We start from the raw sequence: 18,907 nt of genomic DNA, 5'->3' as shown, positions 1-18,907 counted from the left end.
CATCCTCAAGTTAAGGTCTGTCCCCATGTTGAGGTCCACGCACCTGGTACGAAGATTTCCCAGCCCTAAAATATATTTATCTTATAGTGTACAGAGAGGGAAGCAGCTATGCAGTAATAGGGACAATCCCATCAGAAAACCCCAAACAGTCAAGACTTTTAAGAGAGTGTTTATTCCAATTTGCCTTTCCATGCTAGTCCCCTAAAGAAGACTGTCCAGAAAGAGTTATGCCTTCTTCAGTCACGTGCTGCTTCTGGTGTTTGGACACGGAGATAGATTTTTTTGGCCTTTGGAGCACTGTGCCTGTAAGAATAGCAAGATGTTAGCAGCAAACCAGGAATGAAGGTGTCCAGTGAGCAGCTAACTTCAAGTTCTTCATTTACTCTGCCTCTCCCCCAGAGAAAATGAGCATCTAATCCTCAAATCCTCTAGATTTGCTCTGGCTCCTCAGTACATACTGGTGCTTGACTCACCACACGAGTAGCTACTATGAAGAGTGCCCTTTTTCTGTTCCACAGTTAGTTCTTTTTAAGAACAAATAACATTTATAGTAGTGTTGCAGCAAGTTTGAGAGACTAGTGCAGTTATTCATAGGCTAGTAAAGGCCTATGCTGCTTATTTTCAGATGCCTAGGTAGACAAGTGGTAAAAAGAGAGTCCAAAATCTCTCCAGCTAGAGTCTAAGAATTAACTAGCAACTTCTTGGAGGCATAGGAGGCAGCCAAGTAACCCCTGGGCTTCCCCATGTTGCTCTGGGCAGGGATTTTGCACAATTTCAAGTGAAAGCTGCTAAGAGTTCATCATCCTGACTCACCCATGAAAGTTTTCAACATCTTCAACAGTCTCAGGCAAAACTCTTCCTTTAGTTTCAGGTAGAAACAACACCAGTCCACCCGCAACCAAACCAAGAACAGCTTCAAATCAAACAGGTGCACAAAGAGCTTGTTAGCATATACCAATTTCCAGCATATACACCACTTTCTACTGCCTGACACAAAGGACTCGTAAATGGCATTTTATTTCATTCCTCACACAGGATGTGCACATCAAGGCTCTATATGCAAAACTGTCATGCCACCTCGGGAGGACGTGGCTGCCATGTGGAGACAGCAACGAGCCAAGTTCAGTTGTGAGTTATGTACTGAACTAGGGCATCTCAGACTAGACAGACAATCCTTCCTTTATAGAGAAAAGAACCCTTGCTAGTGTGAGAGCATGCCAGGAAAAGCATTTAGTTTTTCTGCTAGTCATAAGATTAGAAAACACATACAGAATGTATTATCTTTTACACAATGTGATTAACTTCTCCACTGATAATTTCTTTTACCCACTTCGTACATGTTTGGCGTCTATATTTTAAATCTACTAAGCACCCTCCTAAATGTCCTGTCTGTTAAAAACTGCATATTGCCGTTCAAGATATTTTTCTATAAATAGTGTGCTGATCTAAAGATTCAGAAAAGTTTTGCAGACTCTGCCCTGGGAGTTCAGGTCACTAGTCTACAAACACTCATCTTGCATTTATTTACCAACCCCTTTCCAAATAGCTGGAGAATAGCCAGTTAACAGACTGTCAGAAAAGCTGAAGTGTAACAGCCACGCTTGTACTCCATTAAATAGGCAGTTATGTGAAATTCTAGGTTTTGGCTCCTGGACTGAGACAATATACCTCACAGAAGAGCAGTAATTCATCAGATCTTAATCCATCAAATATTAATCTCAAAGTGTTTCTCATCTCTTTGCCATGTGTCAAACCGGTATTCACCTCTAACTTCCTTTAAAATGCAAGGAACAATAATAAGGGCAAAGGAGACATGAATGCATAAACAAGCACCAGGTTGTTATAAACTGAAGGCTATGGCTTTTATAGACAGGAAAGGGCTTCTGCTGAACTTGGAGCAACTGCCTCCGTGGCTTTTCCCTCCCTTTGGAACTTGGGCCCCACTGCTGCACCCCAGGAACAGCCAGCAAGGAGGTAAGGTGGCACTTACTGAAGACTACCAGCGGCAGATCGTGCCAGACTTCCACCAGTCTGTAGACAATAAATGGGACGATGACTCCACCCACATCACACAAGGAGGAGCAGACCATCACCCCGAGGTTCCTGGTTGAACAGCAAAGTCATCACGTTAGCGTCAGAGTACTGCAGAGGCAAGGGGACGGATCACAACTCTGACCCTTATGCAGGACAAATCCAAGCACTGTGTGTGGGACTTCAGACCCCTCGTCCACCCGGGTTGTCTCCACTTTTCCCTTTATTTCAGTCACGTGAGTTTTCACCTGCCTTAAAGTACATTTGTTTTCTTTATTAAGCTACCTTTGTAAAGCATTTTAATTGTGCTCCACCTACTTTATGTTCAGCGGTACTTGTGTAGCTCTGAAGCATTTGAGGCTACCTTAATTTAGCATAACACATAACATACACGTTGGCCTCAACTATTTGTTTCCAGGCCAAATACCAATGGGGAGGAGGATGCACGTACCTGATGTATGTTGGATACAGTTCAGTGTTCACAAAGCAAACCATTTCAAAAGCCATTGTGATTCCCATTCTCCCAATGCAAGCAGCAATGACTTTTAGCCAATGTATGTCTGCAGAGAAAATACATTCAACACATTTAAAAGTATCCCAGCGATTTAGCAGGTGTCAATTAATAAACCCGTGTTATTTTAGGGGGACGTCTGATCCCGTATCACTTGATGTTTTTAAGGAGCCTAGTTTCTCCTGTGTGAATGAGGGAACGGGAACAGTCAGCTCCACATGAGCTGTGGCACAGGGACCCTCCCAAAGCTGCACGGGGGACCCAGGTGCTTTCAGATTTATGATTAGCAGTCCTACAAATCAACCTCATCTCACTTCTGCAGCACAAGGAGCACCGCTAAAAGTCAGGGAGGCAGGACCCAACAGCAGCCGTGGGTTTGCGGACCTTTGGGGCTGGACCTCAGGGGAAGGGAGGGAGAGGTGGGTGCTGCTCCCAGGCGACTCACCCTCTGGGATCAGGGCTGTGACAAGGCAGGCAGCCCCAGCCACCAGGTTTGCCGCAGCCCAGGGGTAGCGCCGCCCGACGCGGTCGATGGTGACGATGATGATGAAGGCGGCTGGGAACTCAACAAGCGCAGAATAGAGGAAATCCAGGTACACGTTCCCAGCAGCTACTCCCATGTGCATGATGAGCCCCTGGTAGAGGACAGAGCTTGTGAACCTAGATAGAGGAGAGCATCCTGGCTTTGTTAGTCAGTTGGAGAACAGAGGTCTGTGTCCTGCTGGAGCCTTCAAAACCAGAGCTTCAAAAACAGCCCTCCAACATTATCTTCTTACCAGTTGTACATCAAAATGAACGTGTTTTTTCTCATCTGTGGTGTCCTGACAAGGTCAATGAGTGAAGGACTCTGCTTTCCACCATCTTCCTCTTCTAATTTAATGTCCTGTGGAAGAGCCAGTACAAAGTACAGTAAGTTTCTACTGGGAGGAACTGATGGAAGGGGCTGTCATGATGCTTACTTACATGGACAAGCAAACCCTGAGCTCACCTCAAAATGGGAAGGCATCTTTTTCCGATTTTTTTTAGCCATATCGCTGACAATTTTCATAGCTTTGTCATTTTTTCCTTGAGATATCAGCCACCTGGGAGACTCTGGAAGGCACCTACAACACAAGTGGTTGCTATTATATACCAAAACATAAAGCCCACATAGTGCTCCCATGTATGGAGACTGTGGAGAGAGTGCTTTGGTTGAATAAAGGCAGGTGGGTTTTTTGGTTGGTTGGTTGGGTTTTGTGTTTTCCACCCCCCACCCCCATCAGGAAAAATAGTATACCCCACTGCCAAAATGGGAAGAGGAGCAGTTGTAGTAGCGGCTTTAGTCGGAGATGAGTTTGCTAAAGAGAAATCAGGGAAGGGATTTGAGCGAGAGTAGTGCTATCATCTTATTCAGCCTGTTGACCACAAACTGGCTCCTCTTACGGAGCCATTTTCCAACTGTGCCATCACAGGTTAAGAAGTAGTAAACAAGGTAGAATTGGCTTACCAATTCACAAATATGGAAAAATCTCTTTCTACTGTTCCTAACTTCTCGACTCATCCAGACAATTTCTCAAATCCAAAGCACTCAAACTGAAAAATATCAATCAAAAAGAGAGGAGAGGATCCAAAATAAAGGTGAACCCACGTGCCTTCTTTTGGTCGGACCACAAAAAGCTGCAACTTTTTTCCTTAAAAGAACACGTAAACAAGCTGTTACAGTTATGTTAGCATTCAACAATCTCTCAATAACCATCTTGTCAGTGTAGGATCCACTAAATTATGTTGAGGTGTCATTTTTCCTTTATGAAATGCTTCATGAAGATAATATATGATATTAAACCACTCTCAGTGTTTTTCAAAGTGGTCTTTCTTTTAAACAGAAGTCAGCTTCCTATTTCCCTCTCCTTTTTGCTGTGTACCTCCTTTCTGCACTAAGAGGTACGTACAACCGAAAAGCAGCGCCAAATCTCCCTCAGTATCAAGCCTTGGGAAGCAGGAGAAGCTGGTTTTTAGGTCATGGGCAGAGGTACAACGAAAGCTCGTTTACCAGTAGTAGAGCAGGAAGAAGCAGCTCGGCAGGGTGACAGTGAGCTGCAGCCACCGCCAGTGAGGGATGGCGTAAGCGACGGCATCAAAGACCAGGAGCCCAACGGAGAAGGCCGTCTGGTAGAGGATGCCCACCGTCCTCCGGTACCTCGGACCAACGACTTCTGTCACTGCAAACACACACAGACACAGGTGAATGACAGCTCAGCCATGACCACTCAGCGCAGCAGTAACTTGCTCTGCAGGGACGCTGGAAGACCAAAGCTGCATTAGCACCCTGAAGAAACTGTCTTGGTAATCCTGGGCTTCCCAGCAGAAAGCCTCCTGACGCAAATGCCCTGGTGCTCACAGAGAAAGGTTTGCTCTTCTGTCACCCAAACTCTCAGCAGAGGAGAAAACGCTCTTCCTGCTCTTACACTGGCCTAAGGCATCCAGTACTGTCCTCTGTCGCGGAAATCTGAGCAAATCAAACATTCCTCAAAATGCACAGATAGACTTTGTTGTAAAATCTAACACCAACCTACATAACGTCTCCAACCCAATAATAAAACATCATATTTTGTCTTCTAAGTGCAGCCTTTCAGCCTGCATCTCACTCCAAGTATATAAGAGATGCTTGCACCACAGGATGGCATACAGCTTCCTGGTCAGGATGGCTTCACAACTCATCTGCACTTTGCAACTGCACATCACAGGATAGACCCACAGGTTAAGTCTTGTTAATACAGAGCTAAAAGTAACTATTTCAGCAGGCAGGCACAAGCATACTCACAATTTTGCATCTGGTTTTGTGATTCCAAGAAAGCAAATCAAGTACAAAAAGAACAGAAGACAGTTATTTAACAACTGAAGGAAGTGCTGCTTTTTGGAGCCTTGGATTAGCTAATACTGCTTGGCCAAACAATGCACAAAGACATCTCAGCAGTACTGAGCCAAAACCAGCTGAAGGGTAGACAAGTGTCCCAGGAGAGTGCAACAAGAAGGTTGCTCTGTCCTTCTACCCTTCCCTAAGCATTCAGTATTGGCCACCCTTAGGGAGAAGATACAAGTTTAAAGGAGCTTTGGGGCTGATTCTGGGTGAATTCTCTCTCACGAGAGTTTCAAGGAGAATCCAGAAGTAACAAGGTGTAGCTGAGGGAAAATATCAGGACAGGACAAGTCGTTATCCTGGTAGGGATTTTATGCTCTAAAATGGCATAAAGTTCCCCAGAAGAGGTGATGAAGATTTCATTTGTGCCAGGAAAATATTTAAGAGGCCAAGCGAGCGTCTAGAATATGCACAGAAGAGAACAATTGTGTCTTGGCAGAAGATGGTCTGGACTGTGGTCTAGATGCTTTTATTTTATTTATATCAGATATGTGGATAACTGCATTAGCAAGATGTCTCCACTAAAAGACTTAACATTTTAGAGCGTTGACATTTATATTTTTATCACCATCACAGTGAACTGGATCACTCGGAGCTACTCTGTAGGGCCACCTGACATCCTACTCCAGATAAGGCTCTGTTGGGCAGCATTTAAGATACTTAATTTGCTGCTTCAGTGATTGCTTGGTATTGGGGTGGGGTTTTTTGACAAAAGCCTGAACTCCACCCCAGAAGTCCCAGGGAGCTCTACCATGCACCAGAAAGCTGAGCTGGCCCCAAACCTGCTGCCACGCAGCCGTGCTTCACCGCCAGATGCGATCAGTGCGAGGTGCTGGGAGAAGCACCAGCATAGCCTGGCTCCTCGCATTGCTCTGCAGTCCCCCGGGTTGGCCTCCTCTCAGACAAGTGCACAGATACCCAAACAGCTTGTCTTTTTCTCAGCAAGCACATGCTGTTCTTTGGTTATTTTTAGGCTGTAAAGTCTCTGTTTGCCCTTTAATGCTCTTTGTGTCATAAAAATGCTTCCAATTTTCCCCACCCTCTGCCTGCTTCTTTAATGGCCTCCTCTGTCATCACCCTGTCTGTGACCGGGCTGGAGCAGCTGCGGTCTGCCCCAGGTTTGTCACCTTCCCCAGCCGATGCCCAAGGGGACAGAGAGGAGCCCAGGAGCCCGGATCTGCAAAGGGGAGCTGCACCGTAGCGGAAAGCCTATCTTGATATAACAGCCCTAATATACCACCGCCTGCTTGAGCTTTGAAGGCTGCTGTCATTAGCGAGAAGCAACAGTTGTTTTAAAAAAATCCCAAGAAGTCAAAGAGGGAGAAAACTCCTTGGTAAAACACCACGGGAGGCATTTTTTAAATGGCTTTTGTTCATTGTTTTGTTGTTGGTTTTTGTTTTTTTTTTTTCTCTTCATCTTCTGCAGCCAGACTCGCTCCTGGGAAAAGGTCTGAACTCACCCAGGATGTAGCCTGCGGTCCAGCAGCCCTTGCTGACCAGCCCTTGCAAGAAGCGGAGGATGACTATCCACAGGTAGGTGGGCACAAAGACCAGAAGGGTTCCACAGATGACATTTGCAAGAATTGTATTTAAGAGGCAAAATCTACGGCCAAACCTGGATTGGAAGATAATATGAGTAAAGCAAAACACTGGTCATGAAAAGACAGACTTTTTAAAGTAGGAAGAGCCTTCTGCATCTTTGGAAAAAAAAATCCAACTGTGCTATACAAGGGATAGATGCATACTTTTATTCTTAGCCCATTACTCACTTTTCTGCTTTTCAATTCCCTGAAAAATTACTGTGCTAATTGCTCTGCAATTCCACAAAGGCTTTCAGGCTTCTTGGAGTAAGAAAAATTTCCCAGGTTAAAGAGCAGCAGTAGTCCCATATTTACATGTATTTGGGCTGTGACTGTTAGCTCCGAATTTCAGAATAGGCAGCTTAGTAATTTGTTTTTTATAAGGGAGTAAAAAATAAGTATGGGTTAATATTATGATTCTGATATGTCTGCATGCACCAGGGTAAGAGATTTATATACCCCAATCTTAATCCCCAAAAGTCTTATATGTATGGATCTTGCTGGGAGCGGGCTGCATTTCACAGCTGGACCAGCTCAGAGCCTGCTGTACTAACACTCCCCAGGCAGGAGGGGAACAAGTCAGAAAAAGGGCTTTCAAATATCAGCATTTTTTTCTTGTTTTAACTCTGGCCACCTGGGCAAGGGCAGCTGTCTCTGCTGGCTCTGAACAGGGGTGATAAGGATGCCAGGACACGGGGATTTCCAAACCGGCACTCCTGCTGTATCTACCTGGCAGTCTCTGCGGCTACGATGCCAAAGTTTCTCCAGAGGGAGCAAGAGGTTTCCAAGCTCCAAACCAGTATTTCCTGGCTTTGGTTAACACCCCCAGGCTCTGGTGTGGCACAGTAGGGAGTTTTGGTCGTATAGTCCTAAAATGGTCCTCGCAGGCTCTGCAGGACTCGCAGAGCGGGAGAGATTCATGCAAATCACCAGGTATGACCCAAAAGACAGAGTACTCGGCTCCTACTACTGTGCCTGAACATCTAGGTGATTGACCTTATTTTGAGAAGAGCACAGATGATACCAGTTGCACAACGTTTCTCTACCTTTACCCACTCTCAGCTGCTGAACACTGATAAGGGAGGTCAGAGGGGTTTACGGTCAGCCCACACGTACATACCTGTCTGCTATGTAGCCGATGTTTATGGAGCCAATAAAAAACCCAGCGTTCACAGAAGACTGGAAGAGGTCCAGCTTCCAGGAGTCCTCACACACCAGGTTAAACTAAAAGAGCAACCACAGTTAGAAGCAAAAGAGTGAAATGAGGAGCTGGCTCACATCCACAAGTCTCCTTCGCTTCGGTTAACATTTTAAACTTGTGCCTGGGTCGATGCCTGTTTTATCAGCACCCAGAAACCCTACTGACTTAATTAAGTGTCCAACATTAAAAACAGGATCAAGCCCTTGAGCAGTTTCCTGGTATTTTTCATTCGTGCCTCATCTCTCATTACTGGAAAGAACATAACTGGGTTACTACCTGTCAAGATCCGGACCCTAATTTGTGGTAGGCCTTATTGATCAAATCAGCATGGACCTAATGATCACCCTGGGCTTTTCAAACAGCTTGTTTTGTGGCTGGTAGTGAACATTTCTAAGCAGTTCTGGTTGCCTCATACCCTCGCACGTCACAGTAGCCCCTGCAGACCCCTGAGGACTAAGGGTGATGCCTTCACTAAAGGTATCCTAGATGCTTGCAGAAGCCTGCCTCATCCTGCTTCCCATGGAGCGCTGGCTCCCTGAAGGAGCGTGGGAGGAGATATTTGCGTCTGCCCCCGAGGCCGCAGCATTTTCTCTCTGTGCTGGCCTTTTGCTCAACCAAATTGTCCTACAGCCTAATGAGTCTGGAGACGGGTATTTTGTATCCAGGGCCAAGCTTTATGCCACATGGGTACATACATACAAGTTGCCACCTGGCCTTAGTTCTCTTATCTTACTTAAGTAGATAAACATAAAAGCTACTGGAGAATAAGTTATTTCAAAAAGAAGTCCTAACATGACTGAGAATCCCTTCCCATCCTACTGTTAGCTGGGTTTATTTAAAGCTATGCATCTTTAATCAACATAAAACCAGATATTCCTCCTGATGCTCTGTGGGGCTTCCCATGAGGATGTTCTTCCACATGTAAATTTTTCCTTCGAGCAAAAGTAACGTGCTTTACTCAGCGCTATATCCTTTCCCTTGCTTAGCTGCCAGAGCAAGGGACAACATAACAGAGCCCGAGAGCCTTCACGGAAACAGTCACATCCAGAAGCAAAACACATTGCCAAAATGCACAGAGGCACGTGACATTTCTGGTTATCCTGTGGAATGAGCAGCCTGCGGGCCTGGCCTTGCACCACCTTCAGAAGAAAAGGGAAGACCACTGATGTGAGAGCGTGGCTGCACGTGTCCACACAGACTGCAAGTTTTCAGCTTCCCACAGTTTCAAGAGATCATGGTGGGGGGAATCTGGACCACAGCATCTGCTCAAGCCTTTTGCAGCGAGATGTGCCGGCTGTGCTGTTGCTTTGTAGAAGTCTGGCTCACCCTCCATTTGAGGCGTTTCACTTCCTCACTTTAATATCACATAGTCCATACATTGCTTAAAGAAGTCCACTTACAGTACATCACCTAAAATATAGCTCCAACCTCCTACAAAACTATAAATGCTGAAGTTGCTAGGGCACAGAATTTACCTGTGTTTGTTAGATATACGGGGGAAAGAATCCTGACTTCCACCATCTTTAAAAATTTGGTGGAACTTTCTATCACAAGATCAAGTTTGTCATCCCACATACTGATTTGTGTTTAAAGTTAAGGCACCTAAAACCCTAGAGTACCCTAAGTAGCTTAAATACCATTTTCAGTTTATTCACACATCTTCTGAGAACACAAAACAGCCATCAGATTTTCTGCAATTTATTCCTGGATTAAGCTGTTTAATTGTAAGAGGTGATTACCTTTTCCCCCACCCATAGTCATTCAATCATACTTGAAACAAACTTCAAAAGACTTTCTTCATTTAAAAAAAGAAAAAGTAATCAAGACCTTCACATCTGGGCACGGATCCCAGGAAGACCGGGCGGTCTGCGCAGCGTGCCTGCTCGGGGATCAGCAGGTTTTGTTCGCAGCACCACGAGCCGCTACTCCCTCACAGACACTGTTTACACACCTCCACCAATGGGACCTCTCGTGTGACGGGAGTTGCGTTCAGAACTGGACTTTATCTACCTGGGGATTTATTTGCTGAAATACGCTTTGCTGCCCAGCTGGAGAGAGAAGCCTCCTGAGCAGCCCAGGCAACACGCCACAGGAAAGACAGAGGGAAAACAGCTTGCAAAGCACCCTGCACAAGTTCACAGCAAGAGGATCCCTCGTCCAGGTAAGCAGGCATCCTTTTAACCCAGCCTAGGCTACACCAATCCTCTCCCGTGTCCCTCAGCATGTCTGTAACAAGGGAAGGAGAGTATTTGTTTTTACCTCAGTCACGAGAGAGGTCCCCGGGGAGTTGTAGACCCAGCCGTCCCGGCAGGGACTGAGGGGGACGCTGCTCCGGTTGCCCACAAGGCTGCCGAGGGGGTCGGTGCAGCTGACGCCCGTCGCGTTCCAGTCCACCTCGTACCTCCTGCAGCGGCTGCCGAAACCGGCCCCATGGCCGCCCCACTCGGGAACAGTGTGATTCAGCTGCTCCTCCAGGCTCCAGCCACACCGCTGGCTCAGCTCGGCCACCCCGGGACTGAAGCAGCGATGCTCGGGGGTGAACCCGAAGAAGACGACACCCACATACACCGGGGTGAAGGCAGCAGAAAGCAAACACAGGACAAAGAAGGATTGCTTCTGGAACCTGTCAAATTCTCCAACGTTCTCCAAAATGTCATCTAGGGTTGGCATTTTGGCATCAAAACCACACCAAAAACTTCATCTAGGTCTTCTCTGCAGCACTGATACATTTAGTTGGCAGCAAAGCTATTTAAGTAACAAAGACATTTGACCAAAAGTCAAGACTAACTCCATAAATTATTAAACTACATGTTGCAAGCTTTATTTTTTAGCTTTCATTTGAAATCAGACCTTAATTCACCCAGGGAGAATTTGCATTTAACCCCTAATCCGAGCACATACATTCCTTTTCTCCAGAAAAGCCTCTAACAGCCACAGCATTTGGGGGTTTCTTTATTAGCCAAACCAGCTCCTCAAAGAAGCAGCATTTTAAGGGGCAAGTGAGGATGGAAAATTCCACCAACATGCAAGTACACGAAAAGTTCAGTGTAGCAGTTGCTGGGCACCACATGCGAACAAGGCTTATCAGCCAGGTTCCATAAAGAATAGGTAAGTACACTGTGAAACAGAAGTGTCTCCACATTGAGCCACATGACGGTAAAGGAACAGCTTTCCCCCCAAAATCCAGTATCATGTATGTCTCACCCCCACAACCACCCTCACTCTCCACACTCCTTCATTTCCATGGAAAACCTCTCCCACCTACACCAGGGAACACAATTTTCAGCTGACCACATTTTTGCAGTGGTAGGAAAGATAAAGAGCATTCACTAAGGAATTACACACTGGGAATAGCTTTGGGAAGCCATAATACAAAACACTTACAGCCGAAGCAGCTATTTCTTACCGCAGAACACCTGTAAGACCTTCGGTAGAATTCATTGTGGGGCACCCCCAAAAATATTCAGTTATATCAGGCTCCAATGATACTTCATACCGTCTGTAGATAGACACTTGCTACTCCAACCCCTTTTGCTGACAACAGCTGCTTCCATCAGAAAGAAAAACATAAGTGAATGTAACATTTTAAAGACAGAAAAAATGTGAAAAATGGTCTGGAAAGTGACTTACACAGTTTAGGCAACCAGGCTAAAAAAATTAAAGCCCTCCTCTCAATACACTCCAAAAAAATAAACCAGTTAAAAGGCACTTCTGGCCCAGGGACAGAAACAGAACCAGTTCTTCACCTGGTCTCGCTGCCCAGCAGAGCAACAGTGACCTAACCAGCTGTGAAAGCTGCTTTGTAGACCAGCACTCCATTCCCTGCATCCTACAGCTGTGCACCCTCCTCTCCAACCCCCTCTTCTCAGGCAGGAATGGCTGAAGCAAGGTAACAAGAACTCCTCTCCCGCAGCTGCTTACAGCTGTGTTACCCTGAGCCCAGCACAGCATCAGCCCACACCAGACTTTCGCCTCCGTGGCTGCAAAGGCTCCATGTGGGGCTGGGGAGGGGGACAGGGACACCCAAGCGCACAGCAGCCGGCACGCTCGCAGCCAGCCCCCCCCAGCCTCCCTCAGCAGGCGGATGCGCGCAGTCAACTGAGGGCAAGGAAACCGAAATCAAAGCCTGCATCTTAAAAAACACACCCCAAAACCCCTCGCATCACTGCTTTCCTAGCGGTTTTGTTTAACCAGTTGGTAAAGGTGTGCCTACGTTCCACGCGAACTAAAAAAGTTCGATCCAGGGTGCGCCTTTTTCCCTGATTTCCCACCACTCTCTCTGCAGTCCAGACAGGGGTTGGGTGGCACTGTGCCACGCGGGTGGGTGTCTTAGAGGCTCGCTGCCCAGGGAAACATGCTGTTGACTGGCAGGGTTTCTGCTCCTGGCCCAGCTCTTTGTACTTACTCGTCTGGTCCCCACTATTCTCCTAACACTTGCCTCCCTATGGTTAAGCAGGGTATTCTACTGGAAAAATAGCCTGGTGAAGCAAGCCATGCATCCAGCTCTGAACAAGATAAGATTCAGTCAGCCTACCTACAAATGCGTAGACAAAAAGTGAGCAATACTTCCAAGACTAGGCACTGAAGTTGCTCACCGCTGTCAGCTGCATATTAGAAATACATCATCGATATTGCTCAGATAAGCACCCCCAGGCAGAGTAGCTCTGTTCTACCTAAGTCTCGTTATGCACAGTCACAATGAAGAGACCATGTAGTGTTATGCCTTAATACATGGGAAGTCATTTCATGCAGTGGTTCATGGATCAAACAACTCCGAGGTGCCAGCCTTGAGGACTTGGGGAAGGGAAGCAGCATTCTCCAAAATCCATTGAGAGAACTGTTGCAATGGTAACTGACAGTATTAAAAAGACACTGTCAAGCCTCTCATTCCCCAAATTAACCTAATGCTAAATACGAAAAATGCTGCTTTTGTTTTAAGTATGACGATGCAGCTTTAGCCAAACTGATTCACAGCTTCACTGGTTACAATACAAGAGGAAGAAAACCCAAGTCTGATAAAAGAAAGAATAGACCACTGGGGCTTACCTATATATTCTGATCTTTGTCATCAAATGTCAGTTCTCATTTTGAGTGATGCAATTACGATAGTAGCTATCACAGCAAAAAAGGGTATCACCAGGCTGATGAGCAGCATTACAGGCTAGTGTAAGGAAGATTCCAGACTTGAGATGTGGGATTTGGAATACCCACTTCGTATCTTTTATTGAAATTGCTGAATACTTTATATTACACTATTTTGATTCAAAATGGCGTTTTTATAAAAAGAAACCATTGTTGAAACTGAATAAGCCAGCCAAAAGGATCAATGAAAAGTTTCAAAAAGTTCTGATCAACGCATGTACTTGTACGATGCTCTGAAACCCTATCATTGCCCATAAGTTAATTTAGGAAACGCCTAGAGAAGAGCAAGACTGCTAGAGGAAATTTGACTTGCGTTCATTGCCAGCAGCATTTCAAATCAATGACCATGGCCAGGACCGTAGCATAAGAGCTAGAACTTAGGCTATCAGAAAACATTGGCCCAATTTTTTTTCTTGTAATTAATAACAGAGAGAGGAATTGTGCCAACTAGGGCTCCTCTAGTTGCGCTTTTTTCTTGGTGATGACAAACTGGGCAGTGCAGGTTGTATTGTAGGAATACTGCCTCTATGTCCTTGAAAACTCTGGTTCTCTGTGCAGTTGGCCTAGTCCAGCCATAATCTAGGAGAAATGAAAATCTTTGGGTGCTTGTCAGCTGCTTAGGCAAATACTGATGAAGTCAGTCATATGACCAGTACCAAAAAAATATCATGCAAAGAACAGCAACCATTTCAGGCTAAAGCTATACAGAGTTGTACCTTTCAGTCAATACCTTTGAACCAATGATCTGTTTAAATTAGAATGGATATTCAAATTTACAGGATAAATTATACCAGTTCCAAAATTTACATCAAATCATCCCAACACACACAACTTATATTTTTCCTTGTCTTACGATGGGTGAACCCATAGAATAATACCCTGCCGGCAGGAAGAACATGTTGCTATTAAGCAAACCTGAGTAGTGAGGATCAATAAATACAAGGAGTTAAAATGCTAGTAGTCAGATAACGTGAGTCTCAGGAGCCAGGGGCTTCATTGAGCCTTAACCATCTCCTTTCAAAGGTTTCTCTTTTTCAAGCAAGCATTTAACATCTATGCTGAGGCTTAAAAAATAAAAAGTGTCCTGGCTAGAGAGAGTCAACATAACTCAGCCAACTGGATGTTAGAAATCCAGTCATTACTGAACAGATCATTGTAAACAACCAAGAAATCTTTCTCTTCTTCCCTTTTCAATGGTTTCTTGTTAAAGGCAAAATTCAGAAAAATCTTTTCAGGCTGAAGTCCTCATATTTGGTTGGAAACGTTGTCCCGTTATATATAATCTCTCTATATATATTTGATTAGGCACAAGAGGGGTTATTAAACATTCAACAAGTCCTCATCACTATCATCATGAAACGATACTGTATTTGTAGAGTTCTGTGCCTGCTGCTGGCCTGGCTTGGCTTTTGCTTTCTTTTCCTTTCGCCCATTCAGCAAATAAGCTTTGTCATCACTTCCAAGACTGAGTGGCTTCTTTTGTGGGTGCTTGCTCTTGTCTAGTCCTCTTCCTGTCTGAATCTTTACATCTGGAATGGTTAACACTTCATCCTCACTGTCCAGGTCATCCACATGGAGAGAGGTAAAAGCTTCAGATGTAACGGACTTGGTAGTAATGTGACCATTCTCCTGCCCTCCTTTTGTTGTTCGTTGATTTGGTGCTGCAATTTCCTCCATAAGCCACTCTGTTTCATTCTCATTAGCTTCTTCTTCACTGTTTATCTGCAAGGAAAAAAAAAAAAAAAAAAAGGCAAGAGAAGACTGTGTATACCACTCTAGACTCTGCCACACGCTGATCTCCCCAACTGTCAGACCCCACACCACACATGGCCTTGGGTTTAACTTAGTCCTGAGATAGTAATGCTGCAATAGCATCCTGTTACTACTGCTTTTCACTATGTCCAAAACACTTTTTTCTCTTCCTGTACATTTATGTGTTATTTGGCTATTTATGGACTGTTCTTCATTTCCTCAGCTCTATCTTCCTTTCCCATTTCACAATATAAATGTAGACATCTCAGCTATGTGGCTTTCCTGAAGCCACACAGTATGGTTTCCATGCACTGGAGGAACTAGGAATTAAGGGGGGTTATTTATTTATTAATAAAAGCTTCATATTAACAAAATTTGACAAGAAACAAAACCTCTGATTTTGCCACTGTATTACCTTTGTGTATTTGTAGGAAACACCAGATGTTCTTCTGCAGCAGTTTGTTATCTTGTTTATTACGATTTCCCTAAAGAAGGGGAAGGATACTGCATTAGAGAGACTGTATTCCCCTTATTAGACATCACTTTTCTTCACTGGATCTTTACCATCAACATAAAGCATTTCACCAAGCAAGCTGCAAACTATCGCAGTGACACTTGACCCTGAACCACTCAAACTGACAAAATTCAGTCCATGATGATGTACATCTTCCCCCTTATCACAGCTTCAGGGTGACTGTTCTGAAACACCTCTGGCCTTTATATCTAAGGGAAAAAAACCCAAACTTGTCTGGAAAGCAGAGAATCACCAGGACTTGTACTTGTTCCTTGCTGCTGTTGTATATTTCCAGCTTGACACCATAAAAGGAGAAGGATATCAAATACTAACAACGTTGTCACATTGTTTTATCCTCCTGAATTAGCCATTGTCCACAATGGAGACTAGCCCAATTCAGCTGTGTACTCCAGCACTCTTTACATGGATCTTCAGACAGTAATGAGGAATTAGAAAAAAAACCCAGCGGTTTGACAGTTGATGCTGCCAACAGAAAAACAGAACTTAAATCTCTAAAGTTCACTACTTCCCTTTCACTGAGGAAACCAAGTCCTACCAGAGACACTTCTAAAGCCTCCCAACCATTTCTTACCTCCTCTCTTTTTTGTAGAACAGTAAGATTATTAGGCATGCAGTGAGAACAACCAGGAGGACACTCAGCACAGCACCAACAGCCTGACTTCTCCTTGAAAGGCCTTTATGTACTTGGGCTTCCTGATCAGTCTGGTGCTCATTGCTTCCTGGATCATCGGTTAATCTAATAACATAAAATTGGGAAGAAAATGACAGATAAGATCTATTGACCAGTTGCATCAAACTGGATTAGGAACAGCAGATTCAAAGAAATTAAACACGCTACAGCATCCTGTCAGTCCTAACTAACAGCTATCAAGAATTGAATTCAGGGCATTTCATTCTAAGTAAAAACCACTGAAAAAAAAAATGTATATACTGTGCCTACATGCTGGTATGCCTTCCAACAGTGCATAAAACTGATTACAGTCAAGGCTGAAGTGCATGATTAGGCACTCTAGAGTTTACACAGCAGCAGCTATCCACACAAAGCTGCTATTTCAGAACCAAACCTGCACCTGAGCAAGCTGCAAAAGCTACAGCGATTATTTACCTTTCAACTGACTACAGCACTACACAGACCTCAACAGCTAATTGCCTGTTTAAACCAGAATAAACAAACAGTTTCCCTGTGTTTTCAAGCTAGCAGCCAGAAAGCAAACAGTCCTAGAAGTAGTCACTCCATTCTTTGCAGTGAGGCTGCCCATGTGTCAAGAATGCCAGAAAGCACCTAGATACAGTCACTCTGCTTTTTACACTGTCACCTCATTACTCCTTTTTGGATCTCCAGATAAGCTGATCATAATTAATTGCAGAAATACTTCATTACTCCTCTAAGACCTGTAATGATTTTCACTCCAGCCTAAAGAAGTAGGCAGATAGAGGGGAAGGCCCATCTTTGCCATGGCTTTAAAGTTTTCCAGACAGTAAGGCAAGGAGGACAAAAACCCTTACCCAAATACTGGTTACTCCTCTCGGTAACATGAAACACCATGATCTGTTAGCTACAGTAGGTTTTACTTAGTGAGAACAATAATATTGATTCCACCATGCCTCTCCATTTCCCATGCAAACAAGCAGCTTTAGGTCCAGATCAACTCAGCAAGCTTTTACTTAGTGGTCATGTGTAAAACATTACATACATGAACATCAATTCCATCTATGTATGAGTCTCTTTCACAATCACTGTGATGAACAAATACAAACAAGCCTTTAGCCCAGAAGTGCTGACAACAGCTGCTTTCAGAAAACAGTTAACTACTCACATTAATGGACACACAGCAGATGTGTACCAGGTAAATAAATACTGGCAATCTGCTGTCTCATGAAGGAATTCAGGGATGCCTTCCTTTACTTGTGGACTGCAGTGGAAGAAAATGGTTGAAGACACAAACTTGGATTTATCTTTACCACATCTGGAGTCTGATGAAAATATGACATCCAAGTCATCATCTAAAACGAAAAGAAAACCTTATAGTTTACTACTTCCTTGAGAATACTCTATTAACACTAGACCCTGGAAAGTTACGTATTTGTTCTACAGTAACAGCTTACACTTTGCAGTATCTGCAGGTGAGCTTATACTTTTACGTAGCTGATCCCATCAGTTGCTGTGGAAGAGTGGGCTAAGCTCTCCACAAGAAAAAGTAGCTAGATAAAGGAAATCATTGCTTATGCAGCACAGGCACAGAGGAAAACAGAAAACCAAGTCTTCTATCTTGCATTGTTTCTACCAAAGTCTTTCAACAAGTGTCAAGCCCTAGCCCTATTAAGGCCACATCTGCAATTGAGCTTGCACAATGATAAAAAAAAAACAACCTAAATTCTGCTAGACTGACTCTGGATACCTTTACAGAAAGGGATTAGCACAGATGTTGTGAAACAAGAACCATTTTCTGACGAAGCAATTCACACAGAGCATCAAGCAATTCTGGCTAGTGAGCAAGTACTTACCCTCAACATAATATTTAGCTTTTCTAGCAGAACCAATTCTCCGAAAGCGACGTTCATTAGTTTTAACCTGGCAGATGTTTGCTCCAGAGCATTCTGGGAAACTTGAGTTTCTTATACCAGAAAGTTGAATTTCATACACATATTTATCACCATTTGTCCGTATGTCACCAGAAGCTGTGTACAACCTGAAGAAACAGAGGGCACATCTATCCTTAAGTCTAAATTCACATATTTAGGTTATTCCCAAGACATAAGACCAGCAACAGCGGTAGTTGCTACCACTGGTTGATTCCAGAGCAAGTTAGAGTGACTAATTCAGCAACCAAAAAGAGGCAGGACTGAGGCTTCTTTCCTGAACGTTACAAATGAGGATTACATTTAGCATAAACATAATCTTTCTAAGAAAGCACAAAAAGCAAACTTTTCTAGTTATATTGCCCTCAATGGGTGTATGAACATGTATATACTTCCACAGGATTAAGATAAACTGGAGACAAAAGCATGATTCAGCAGCTCATACACAAGCTAGCCTACTGACCATAAGAACCATATTGTGTGCTCTGTAGCTATGATAAATAGCATAGCTTAGCTGTCTTCTCCAGAAGGGTAACTAGTTCTACCTTAAGTGTTACTTAAGTACTATTTACAATTGTATTCTTTCACACTGCTGGTCAGAGTGAGAATGCTCTGAGATTCAGAGCTATTTGTTCTAGTCACCTGCTTGAATGCTGAGCTTGCTCAAATATGGACTTGC

General features: G+C 44.2%; 2 protein-coding genes and 1 long non-coding RNA gene across 6 annotated transcripts in view; 1 reads left to right on the top strand and 2 right to left on the bottom strand.

The window, feature by feature from the left end:
- Positions 1-153: 153 nt before the first annotated feature.
- On the bottom strand, positions 154-10,889 carry LOC128140656 (solute carrier family 22 member 2-like). Of its 2 annotated transcripts, none has more exons than XM_052784855.1 (11): positions 10,479-10,889; positions 8,139-8,242; positions 6,899-7,053; positions 4,572-4,740; positions 3,531-3,645; positions 3,319-3,425; positions 2,988-3,202; positions 2,483-2,591; positions 1,991-2,103; positions 814-913; positions 154-303 (listed from the first exon to the last, which is right to left on the bottom strand). In XM_052784855.1, exons 1-11 carry the CDS (start codon positions 10,887-10,889, stop codon positions 237-239), a joined length of 1,665 nt encoding a protein of 554 aa, XP_052640815.1. In that variant the 3' UTR covers positions 154-236. The 2 variants fall into 2 exon arrangements, 1 of the variants encoding a protein (XP_052640815.1); XR_008234802.1 differs by having other exon boundaries at positions 285-303; positions 1,991-2,279.
- On the top strand, positions 10,105-11,042 carry LOC128140660 (uncharacterized). The gene is made up of 2 exons (XR_008234803.1): positions 10,105-10,380; positions 10,630-11,042. It is a non-coding gene; the product is annotated as an uncharacterized LOC128140660 (long non-coding RNA).
- Positions 11,043-13,403: 2,361 nt separating this feature from the next.
- IGF2R (insulin like growth factor 2 receptor) overlaps positions 13,404-18,907 on the bottom strand; it is a 62,087-nt gene continuing 56,583 nt past the window's right edge. For 2 of the 3 annotated variants that reach the window (XM_052784837.1, XM_052784838.1), the window contains exons 44-48: positions 18,154-18,338; positions 17,466-17,652; positions 16,220-16,384; positions 15,529-15,598; positions 13,404-15,083 (exon numbers count right to left, since the gene is read on the bottom strand). In XM_052784837.1, coding sequence (XP_052640797.1) covers positions 14,682-15,083; positions 15,529-15,598; positions 16,220-16,384; positions 17,466-17,652; positions 18,154-18,338 — 1,009 coding nt within the window. In that variant the 3' untranslated portion in view covers positions 13,404-14,681. Of the gene's footprint in view, positions 15,084-15,528; positions 15,599-16,219; positions 16,385-17,465; positions 17,653-18,153; positions 18,339-18,907 lie in introns of those variants that run through there. The other variant, XM_052784839.1, reaches the window with a different exon arrangement.

This window comes from Harpia harpyja, chromosome 4 (genome assembly GCF_026419915.1).
Source record: "Harpia harpyja isolate bHarHar1 chromosome 4, bHarHar1 primary haplotype, whole genome shotgun sequence".
In the NCBI taxonomy this organism is placed as follows: domain Eukaryota; kingdom Metazoa; phylum Chordata; class Aves; order Accipitriformes; family Accipitridae; genus Harpia; species Harpia harpyja.
This window is presented reverse-complemented; position numbering and strand designations above follow the sequence as displayed.

What these genes read in the sequence shown, in the direction of transcription:
- LOC128140656 (XM_052784855.1), bottom strand. Translation starts at nt 10,889, where the DNA reads ATGCCAACCCTAGATGACATTTTGGAGAACGTTGGAGAATTTGACAGG. An exon ending in ATCGGCTACATAGCAGACAG is followed by an intron (nt 7,054 to 8,138) that starts GTATGTACGTGT and finishes CTTCCAATCCAG; the next exon opens with GTTTGGCCGTAGATTTTGCC. An exon ending in TTCATTTTGATGTACAACTG is followed by an intron (nt 3,203 to 3,318) that starts GTAAGAAGATAA and finishes TCCTCTATCTAG; the next exon opens with GTTCACAAGCTCTGTCCTCT.